Below are 9,824 nucleotides of genomic sequence, written 5' to 3'. Positions count from 1 at the left end.
CGTTATCGTTACAGTAACGAGTAACGCGTTACAGTAACTTCGTTACTGCGTTACTGTAACTTTAACAACCCTGCTCTCCCCCCACCGCACGGAGCAGCTTCCGGCCGTACGACGACGACGTGGCTCCCCGGTCCTAAACGGGCGCAGCGAGATGAGGACGAGGCGCGACGAGGCGAGGCGCAGCGACACCCGACCCGGTCACCCCCCTGAGGGAAGCCCCGAGCGTGACCACCTCTTTAACCCTTTGCTGTTGTTGTTGTTGCAGATGCGAGGTGCGGCCCGGCCCGGAGTTCCTGCTGCGCTCCTACACGTTCCACCGCAACGGCACGTTCCGCCTGCTGCAGTTCCACTACGGCGAGGAGTCGTGCTCGCTGCCGCTGTACACCGTGTCGGCCAAGGGGCGCTACAAGGCGCGCGGCCGGTCCTGGCTCACGCCCGCCGCCACCGAGGCCGAGTACACGCTGACGAGGGTCACGGTGACGGCCCAGAGCGCCGAGGTGGCCGAGGAGCTGGCCGCCCGGGTGAACGCGACCTGCCCGGGCCAGGTGCGCCGCCGGTGGAAGCCGTACCGCGAGTACGTGGTGCTGAGCCTCAACGAGGACGGCGGCGACGTGCAGCAACCGCGCAACAACCTGCCGCCCAGCGAGCCGGCCCCGCACCACCACCACGGCCAGGTGCGCCTCATGTCCACCTCGGACGTGGACTGCCTGTCTGCGCTGCACGCCGCCTTCCACGAGCTGCAGCTTCTGCGGACGCAGCGCCGCCCCCACGGCCCCCGGTCCCGCGCCGCCGCCGCCGCCCCAAGGCACGAGCTGCTGCTCGGCGACGTGCATTCGCGGCCAGACCAGCGCGGCACCTACCGCCCCACCGCCTTCCAAGTGCCGCTGCTCCGCGCCGACCAGGTGAGAATGAGAACTCGACTCGCGGGGAGCTTACAGAGAGATATGTCACTTGGTATTCTCCTTCCGAATGCTGGACGGGCTGCGGTCCTCCTCCCACGCTGCGGGAAACTCTTTCATTCAGGTGGTCAGTCCGCCCGGCTGGGCCCCGCCCTGGCCCCCGCCCTGGCCCCCGCCGCGACACGTCCCCGCGCAGGGCATTGCTATGCCCGGAGGTGCCCGCGCCCCGCCCATCTGTATGCCGCGCGACACTCCACGCATCCACCCCCGCCGCCGCCGCCCCCCTGCCCGCGGCACCGCGCCCGCCGCGCCTCTTCGAGGTGACAGGCCCCCGGAAGCCGTGACAGCCATAGGCGACAGCCAGCATTGATTGATCCCGTCAGCGCGCCTCGGGTCCAGCCCCGCCTTGAGCCCCGCCCCCTGGACATCCAGATGGGCGGCGATAAAGCCGTCCTGTCAGGTCGTGGCACACTGTCACGTGACGTGTCACTGTCGCGACGGCGGCTGCCGTACGCCGCTATCTGGCTCCGCCCCCGCTTCCCGGGGGATGTCACCTCCTCGTCAGGGACACAATACGGACCGACGCCGCCCCTTGCAGCGCATTATAATTCCAGAACCGCAAAGCTCCTCCGGTCCCTCCCCGTTTCAGTTGCAATCAAACCGATTTTTTTCGGGGGCGAGTACGGTATGAGCAGTATAAGCGCGTCCAGCCAAAACATTTATTTCGCTCCGGTGCAAGACAGGGGGAGGGGCGACGTTGCCTACTCGGTTGGCAACACTGTGTGGAGCCCCGCTGTGGCAGCAGGCAGGCACTGCCCGCCTGCGCTGAGCGGCTCGTAAATGTAAATCTTGTCCGGAACGAATAAATACGCGACGACCTGACCAGCACCGTGTCCCGCTCCCGCTCGCCGGGGCCCCGGCCGGGCCGGGGGCCCCGTGTCCCGCAGGGACTCCTGCCGTACTCCTGCCCTTGCGCCGCCGCGCCGCTGCCGAGCGAATTCGGTGGAAAACCCTTTGAGCACACAGCGGGCCGGATTGTAAATCAGTTGGCCGGGCCGCGCCGCTCCGCCCCGCCGCAAAAAGGACCACGACGCGTCCGCCGCGCTCGCACACGGGCACGGCGGTGACGACCGTCTCGATAAATTATGCCAACGAACCCCGACCCCTATCCGGTATCTGTCCACAGAGGAGTTTTGCGACTCGGGCCCGGTCCATGCTCGGCGATATTTCACTCGCTGTAATGAAGCCCTCTCGAGTTGCCCTGCTGCGTTCAACCCCCCTGGACGCCCCTTGCTCATGCTCGTCCTGTTTTTTGCTTGCAGACCCACGGCTGCGACGTCTGCCACGCCGTCGCCCGCGCGTCCGAGCGCTCGCCTCCCATCCTGCACGCCCGGCCCCGCCTGCCGCCCTACCTCGGCGGCGACTGGGTGAGCAGCCGGTGCGAGACGCGGCCGCTGGGGCTGTTCCTTCGGCGCCGGCTGCGGGTGCGCGCTGCGGGGGCCGGGGCCGCCGGCGGCGACGCCTGGATGTCCTGGCAGGGCGAGTACGAGTTCTACTCGGACCCCTTCTGCACGACGCCCACCTTTACGGCCACCGAGGCTGGACGCTACGCCGTGGGCGGGCCGAGCTCGCAGGTCCTCGGCGCCCTGCAGGCCGACTTCCGCGTCGAGCGCGCCGCCCTCACCGTCCTGGACCCGGGCATGGTGGCCAGCCTGCGCGCGGACCCGCGCTGCGGCGGTGGCCTCGTCCTGGGCGAGTGGCAGGTGGGCGTGCCCCGGGACTTGACGGCGACGCACGGCTGCGCGCCGCTGGGACTCGTGGTGCCCACCGTCCGCTACGAGCTCGTGCGCGTCGACATGGACTCCTGGGGACAGTCGCTGCTCTTCCTCGGCCAGTCCGACACGGAGAACAGGCGCGGCGGGCCCTCGGAGCGGCCCACGGCCTACCAGCCTCCCTTGGTGCGCTGTCGGGGTCTTCCCCCGCCTGTGCCCGCCCTCAGCACGCTGCAGGACGCGGAGGACGACGATGACGATGACGATGATGAGAGCGATGCCGACGTAAGATTTGCCTTCTCCTCCAGCGCGCGGACAACTGCGTCCAGTTTGGTCGGTTTCCTTTTCGCCTTCGCTCTCTTGCGAGTTTAAAATGTGATATTAGTAATTAAACTTTGTGTGTGAGTGTGAGTTTTAGAGTGTGATCTATCGTTCTCTATCGTGTGAATGTTGTTTGCGAGTTTTGTAAATGTGTAGAATATGTGTTTGTGTGTGAAATATTAGAGCTGTATTTTCAAAAGCGTCCTCGGCTGTCCTCTTGCAAGGATCAGTGATGCATCTGAGAAATGAGACTGGTAATATTATTAGTGTATTTAGGTAGTAATCTAAAATGTGCCATTGTGTGCCATTGTGGAGAAACCCCTGTAATTCCAGATTCTTAGTACTTAGTTAGGTCTATGTTTATTCATCTGTTCATTCAGATAACCCGAGAAAACTGTACTCTGATTTATCTGTAAGTTAAAGTTTTAATTCGTAATTAAGTAGTTTATCGTGCAAGTCTGTCCCTACAGCTTACTCGAGCAACCCGTACTTTTTCCATAGTGTAATTGAGTTGTTTATTATATTTTTTTCCAGTATACTTTCCAGTATAGGCTGTGGAGAAACCCTTGTAATTACTTCTAAATTTATGGTTACATATTTGTATTTATATGTGACTGTAGGGAAATGTGCGTAGTTCCCAAAATGCTCACCCATTTCTGCATGTGGTCGTGGAGGAACACATGTAATTTCTGAATATTAGGATTAGGCCTACACATCTATTCATGTGTTGTAGGAGTAAACCCCTGTAATTCATTTTTAAGGCATCATTCTGTTTTTACAGATTACTCGAGCAACCCGTACTAGATGCATCAATTTATTCTTAATGAATGATTGAGGTAATTTAAGATATCAATTACGTTAAGTTTATTGTTAAGCTACAAAACATGGGAAAACCACGTCCCTTTGGTACAAACCCCCCAGTGAATTTTTGTACAGAAAAATTTGAGTGTTGTATCGTAAGTATCATAAGTAGTATTCTATAATGTTTCCATCTGTTACCATAAAATATATTGTAAATATATTGTTTGCAGCTAACTTGAAAAAGAAGCTTATACGAGTCTGTGACGTACTGTTGATTTGTACATACCTTTAAATACTTTTTCAAAATAATAACTTGTAGTCATTTGTGTTATATTTAGAATTTGTTCAGAGCAAATGTGTAAATTTGAGATTAATCCATTAGTGCAATGGATATGGATGAATTTTGACCTGTGAGCAGTATGTGGTTATTTTTATGCATGTTATTTATTGAATAAAATATTATTTGTTTTATATTCGTTACATCGGTAGCTTTTATTTTATCTTTTTAATTTATTCCTTCTTTGGATAGGAATGACACTTTTATCTACTGACAATTATAACACATGGTTAAACCGTATAAATTGGAGATGTTATAAATGAGTTCCAGGAAGTACAACTAAAACCTTATAGCTTAACTAAGTGTGAATGCATCTTATTAGATAGTTACTCTTTGAGGCTGGGGTGCAGGCCTTATAAGACCCCAAAGTGGAGAGGACACAGCTTATTTTAAGACACATACTTAAAAAGAATTATTATTACTATTATAAATCGGAGATCAAATACTTTGGTTTTCTGTGACCTAGCACAGTCCTCAACGCCTCTCCGACACCTCGATCCACATCTCGTCTGTCGGGGTCATGATAAAGCCGAACATGGCGTCCTCCTCCGGCTCTGGCACGGGGACACCCTCCGGCATGGCGAAGCGAAAGCCTTGCAGAAGAGCAGCAAGGAACAGGAAAAGATTTTGACGTGCGAACGTCTCTCCGGCACATAACCGCTTGCCTGGAATACAAAACCCGTTGAACTTCAGGATCAAATCAGTTATCCCAAGAACAGCTGTTGTGTTTTTCAATGATTGACATTTTGCAAACTGAATCAAAATTTTATGTATTCAATTTTCAAAAAGGTCCAAAATTTGTGGTCCATTTTAGTTCAAGGTGAGAAACATTTGGTTTGTGGCTCGAATATCAAACATCTGTTTAATCTAACTCGTTGCTTTTATTTGAAAGATAAAATAAATACTCAACACCGCTAACTTACCTAGCCCGAAAGACACGGTGACGTCCTTCTTTTTCAGCTGGCCGTTCTGCTGTAAGAATCTCTCCGGCATAAACTCGAAAGGTTTTTCGAACACGTTGGGATCCCGATGAGCAGCCCACGCGTTCGGGACGATGAGCGTGTTCTGAAGTATAGGAGACTGGGTGTTAAATCCGAGGTGATCCACCAGCGACCAGCGATCACCATTGCGGGGGCCGCCTGCGTAGGTAGGCAACCCAAGAAGCGCGGGAGCGCGATCGGTTGCCTACAGCAGCGGACACAGGGAGAGGAGACTATCGCTTATACCTTCGGGACGTAGTATCCTCGGAAATAGGAGTCTTCGGTAGCCCTGTGCGTGACCGCGAATGGCGTCCCCGTGAGCCGGAGTGTTTCCCTGAGGAACGCCTCGGTGTACGGCAAGCTGCGGAGAAGAAGCGTGCGTTAGGCGCTGTGTCCGAGAACGACGACGACGCCACTCGGTCGCGCTTTTGTCACGTACTCGACTCGGTCGTTGAGGTCAGGAAGGCGGTCCAGGCCCACCACGTCCTTGATCTCCTGGTGCGCGCGCTCAGCCATCTCCGGGTGGCGCATCATGAAGATGACGGCGAAGGTGAGCGCCGAAGGGATGGCCGTGGCCGCGGGGAATATGTAGTCCATGAGCGTGAGCACCATCTGCATCTCTGAAAGCAGAGGGACCTCCTGAGTACAGTAGGAAAGAATACAGTACAGAATAGAAACAACACAGTACGGGAAGTCCGCGCATCCAAATCAAAAACAAACGACGGCGATTATTGCGGGGCGAGTGCGAAGTCGACGCGTCGTTTTGCGTTATTATTATCACACGCTGATAAACCGCTTCGTGTGTGTGTGACACTTGCCTGTGAACGACGAGTCCTCCCCAGCGCGCTTCTGCATCTCCAACAAGTACTTGTCGCAGAAGCCGCGGATGATCTCCGAGTCGAACGAGTCCTTGTGATCCTGGACGTGCGCCTGGCAAACATTAGAAGCCACAACATGAAAAAAGCTCGTGCTCTCGTGGAACAGTAAAGTGTAGCCGACGTGCCCCTGATCATTTCGTAGTTATTTGCCGTTGGCCGACTGCCGCCGGGCACCCTCTAAGTTATACTGTACCGCATGCACGGGTGCGCGTGGGTTTGCCTATGCTTCTTGCCCACTGCTCCTTCTGGCCCCGTGCGAGTGGGCAACCCACCCTCTCGCGCGCATGCGGTCCAGTATAAAATGCGAAAGGGCACGGCGTGGGGTTTCTCCTCGCTCCCGGAGAGCGCCCTCCTCACCTGGATGAAGTGCATGAGGCCGTCGTTGCCGCCCTTGTAGGCCGTGTACCCGGAGAGGCCGGGAGCTACGAAGCGCAGCCAGGGCGTGGCGTCGATGGCGCGCCCGCCGGCGTTGCCCGCCCTCTGGAACTCCAAGACGTGGCGGGCCACGACGCGCGCCGCCGGGTACTGGTCCGGGGTCACCCGGGTGCCGGTCAGCACCGCCAGCGCCATGTTCATGGAGGCGGCGGCGAACACGTCCGGGAAGAGCACGCGGCCACCGCGCGCCACGTCCGCGTCGTGCGGCGTCAGGTTGGCCCGGAGCAGCTGCGTCACGCCCTGCACCTCCTCCAGCACCAGGGCCTCCAGCTTCTCGAAGCGCCGCCCGAAGCCGTAGTCGCGCATGTGGCGGAGGGAGAACCGCCGCTGCACCTCCCAGTACGGGCCGTCTGTGAAGAAGATGCCTGATCGGAGGGACAAGGGTCAGAACGGGGGCGTCCAGGTGCGTCACGGCGGCGGCCCCGGGGCCCAGGCTCACCGTGCAGACGGCCGAACGCCCGGACCCGGCCCGTGAAGCCGTCCGGCCGCCCCTGGAACGCCGGGTGCGAGAACATGTCGCGCACCGTCTCCAAGTCGTTGGCCACGACCATCGGGAAGTCACCGAGGAACAGTCCCAGCAGCGGGTTGCCGTAGTCCTTGGACAAGGCCGCCATGGCCTTCATGGGGTACTTGTTGTTCCTCAGGAGCAGCTGCCATAGGTTGCCCCACACGGGCAGGCGCAGAGGCCCTGGAAATGGAGATCGGTTCACGGTTGTTGCTTGGGTGACGGGGGGTGCACTCGGTCGGTAGTGCAACCCTCGCCCACTCACCTGGGGGGAAGTCTGGCGGCCGGGAGCGCGCGTAGCGGACGAGGCACGCCAACAGGGCGACGAGGAACAGGACGAGGAGGACGGGCGACATGTTGCTCCTGGGGTCGCTGCTCGACTGGCCTGGCCGCGCACTCGCTCCTTCTATTTACCAGAGCGCGCCGCCGATAGGAAAGGGGTTGTGGCGGGAAGCGAGCACTGCGCGCTCCGTTTGAAAGGACCGATAACGGTCAGCATTGATGTCTGCAGTAATAAATATTTTTGTGGCTTTCGGAGTTCATCGAGTCTCTTTATTCATGGTGACATGTGACTTTTATGACTCAAAATTGTAGGTACTTTGCACTTTTAAAAAATGACTAGTAAAGGAGAGGCGTACTGCCGTGACGGCTGTGTCGTTGCCATTTATTTAGAATATCGTGATTATGATTAACAGGGTCAGAACAACTTCTTTGTTTGCATTATATAATGGAAACTCTAATTTTGAGGCAAATCTAAGACTCATTGTTTGATGACCCCCGAACTTTTATTGCTAATTGCGGGCATGATGCGCCGCCGCTGCGCCACTGAGTCTCTCAATGAAAACTGGAGCGATTGGGCGAGCACATGACAGAGCTTCCGACAGAAGACTACGATGCTCTCAATAGATAACGCCTACCAAAGTCCCATTACCGTACCCGCAATTAAGTCTCCAGTCCATCAATTTCATCTTTCCCTCTTATTGTCGTTTGATCTTCCTGCCCGTCCTCTGGTGACCATACAACTCTTCTTTGCGGCTCGGTGTCGCTCTTTTCTTTGTCACACTTTTCTCTCACTGCGCTATCGCTGGCGCCGCGGCCAGCTCGGTCCGCTCATCCGGCCTGACTGTGGACGTCGTCCGCCTTGAGCGGCACCGCCTGGTACATCTCCACGGCCTCCTCGCGCTTGCCCCGCCCGGCGCCGGCGAGTCTCCTGCGCACCGCGCGCCCCACCGGCGGCGAGAACATCTCCGGGTCCGGCAGGTCCGCGAAGCCGCCCTTCTGGCCGCGCCGCGTGCGCACAGCCCGCACCAGCGCGCTCACCGCCGAGCCCACCGTGACCGTGATGGCCACGCCGATCACGACGAACAGGAACGGGGAGATGCGGAACAGCGGGAAGAGGTCCTCGTCGTACTCCACCCTGCTGGCGAGCGTCGGCAGGACCGGCAGCGGTGTCGACGGAGCGGTGGTGTTGGTGAGAGTGGCGCTGCGGACGAGAAGCAAGGCCATCATGGTGGGGACCCAGAGGCGCCCACCTATTTAGCGCGTCGCCGACACTACTCACTTGCATCCGTCAGTCCTGGTGGGCAGCATGGGGTAACGCAGTCTGCCGGAGTGCTTGGCCTGAAGGTTACCCAGCGTCACGACCGACATGAAGCCCAAGCTGGCGGAGGCCCCCGTCAGCGCACCCACCGACTCGGCCCAGGGCACGAACATCCCAAGCAGGAACAGGCCGAACGTGGCGCCCGTGGTCATGCCCGTCAGCGACAGCGCCACCTGGGAAGGGCGTGTTGTAGTTGCGAGGATCGAGTCGGAGAAAGCAGCGGCCCTCTCTTTCTTTCTTTCTTTGCTCTTTCAGGGCGTACGCTGAAAGCCATTTCGTACCTCGAGGATGCTGCCCAGCTTCTCAACGACCATCACGAGGAAGAAAATGGCGATCCCCTGAATTAGCGTGATTCCTTTGAGGTAGATGGCGGCCTGTTGCTCTGAGGGCTTCTTCGGGAGCCAGCCCTCAATAAAGTCCTTGTATACCGTGCCAGCCAGCGTGTTGAGGATGGAGGACACCGTGCTGCGGACGCAGGGGGAGGGCAGGGGTTAGACGTCTTTTCTCCCCCTCCCCCCAATACACCCCCAGCAGCGCTCAAGCTCACCTGAGCGAAGCGCTGAACACTCCGGCTATGAATATTCCGGATAAACCGGGGAGGTCCCTTGCGACATCCATGACGAAGTGCGGTACCATTTTGTCAGAATGCGACACGACCTAAAAAATTAACACTTCTTTTCTTTGCTATGCTAACTTGTTACTGGGTTTTTAAAAAAATACTTGAGAACAGAAATGCGTGGGACGAAAGCAGAAGTGATGACATTCAGAAAAATTATTTGCTGGGGCAACCAACCATTGTATGGTTAGGTCAGGGACGACCATAAAATATGGTCGAGACAAACATCACTCATTGGTCACAACTATATTTTGGGGCGCTTCACTTATGAATATTTTACATATTGCGTGATCCTTGAACTAGCCATATGTTATGATAGTTGCTACTGAATTATTTTTTCCTGGGTGGGTCTGGTACGAGGTAACCTTTCAGAGATTGAATGTCCACCCTGTTTTCTGATTCATGGCCATGAACCATTTTTTGCTCCGAGTCACATACACGCGATTCGTATCAAACCTTTTGCGCGATGGGGTCGCAGTCGAAGTAGTATGCGTACATGAGGGTGCCGGTGGCACAAGACAGGACGCGGGTTATCGTGAAGCCGGCCGCCAGCGTGTAGGCCGCCCTGAAGACACACAACGAGTCGAGTCGAATGGGTGGCCTATCCTCCACCACGCAGGCGCTGGGAGGCGCGCGACGACAGGACGGCAGTGTTACCTCTTCGCGGCGCCGATGGTGGG

The 9,824-nt window shown here is 56.8% G+C and overlaps 3 protein-coding genes across 3 annotated transcripts in view; 1 reads left to right on the top strand and 2 right to left on the bottom strand.

The window, feature by feature from the left end:
• Nucleotides 1–4,273, top strand: part of LOC113203374 (protein APCDD1-like) — an 11,703-nt gene extending 7,430 nt beyond the window's left edge. Inside the window, exons 3-4 of the mRNA XM_026418064.2 lie at nucleotides 266–902; nucleotides 2,222–4,273. Of these exons, the coding sequence (XP_026273849.1) occupies nucleotides 266–902; nucleotides 2,222–3,043 (1,459 nt within the window). The 3' untranslated portion in view covers nucleotides 3,044–4,273. The remainder of the gene's footprint in view (nucleotides 1–265; nucleotides 903–2,221) is intronic.
• On the bottom strand, nucleotides 4,218–7,433 carry LOC127750313 (probable cytochrome P450 304a1). Its single transcript, XM_052271675.1, has 8 exons — nucleotides 7,194–7,433; nucleotides 6,863–7,111; nucleotides 6,346–6,788; nucleotides 5,929–6,040; nucleotides 5,550–5,730; nucleotides 5,357–5,471; nucleotides 5,054–5,195; nucleotides 4,218–4,795 (listed from the first exon to the last, which is right to left on the bottom strand). Exons 1-8 carry the CDS (start codon nucleotides 7,282–7,284, stop codon nucleotides 4,605–4,607), a joined length of 1,524 nt encoding a protein of 507 aa, XP_052127635.1. The 5' UTR covers nucleotides 7,285–7,433; the 3' UTR covers nucleotides 4,218–4,604.
• A 123-nt stretch (nucleotides 7,434–7,556) lies between these two features.
• LOC127750314 (sodium-coupled monocarboxylate transporter 1-like) lies at nucleotides 7,557–9,818 on the bottom strand. The gene is made up of 6 exons (XM_052271676.1): nucleotides 9,802–9,818; nucleotides 9,601–9,709; nucleotides 9,076–9,185; nucleotides 8,810–8,993; nucleotides 8,490–8,701; nucleotides 7,557–8,411 (listed from the first exon to the last, which is right to left on the bottom strand). The coding sequence occupies exons 2-6, from the start codon at nucleotides 9,640–9,642 to the stop codon at nucleotides 8,039–8,041; spliced, it is 921 nt and encodes a 306-aa protein (XP_052127636.1). The 5' UTR covers nucleotides 9,643–9,709; nucleotides 9,802–9,818; the 3' UTR covers nucleotides 7,557–8,038.
• Between the last annotated feature and the right edge of the window lie 6 nt (nucleotides 9,819–9,824).

The sequence above is a fragment of the Frankliniella occidentalis genome, unplaced genomic scaffold (genome assembly GCF_000697945.3).
Source record: "Frankliniella occidentalis isolate FOCC.00 unplaced genomic scaffold, Focc_3.1 Scaffold169, whole genome shotgun sequence".
In the NCBI taxonomy this organism is placed as follows: Eukaryota; Metazoa; Arthropoda; class Insecta; order Thysanoptera; family Thripidae; genus Frankliniella; species Frankliniella occidentalis.
Note: the sequence above shows the minus strand (reverse complement) of the source record. Positions and strands in the feature narration are given on the sequence as shown.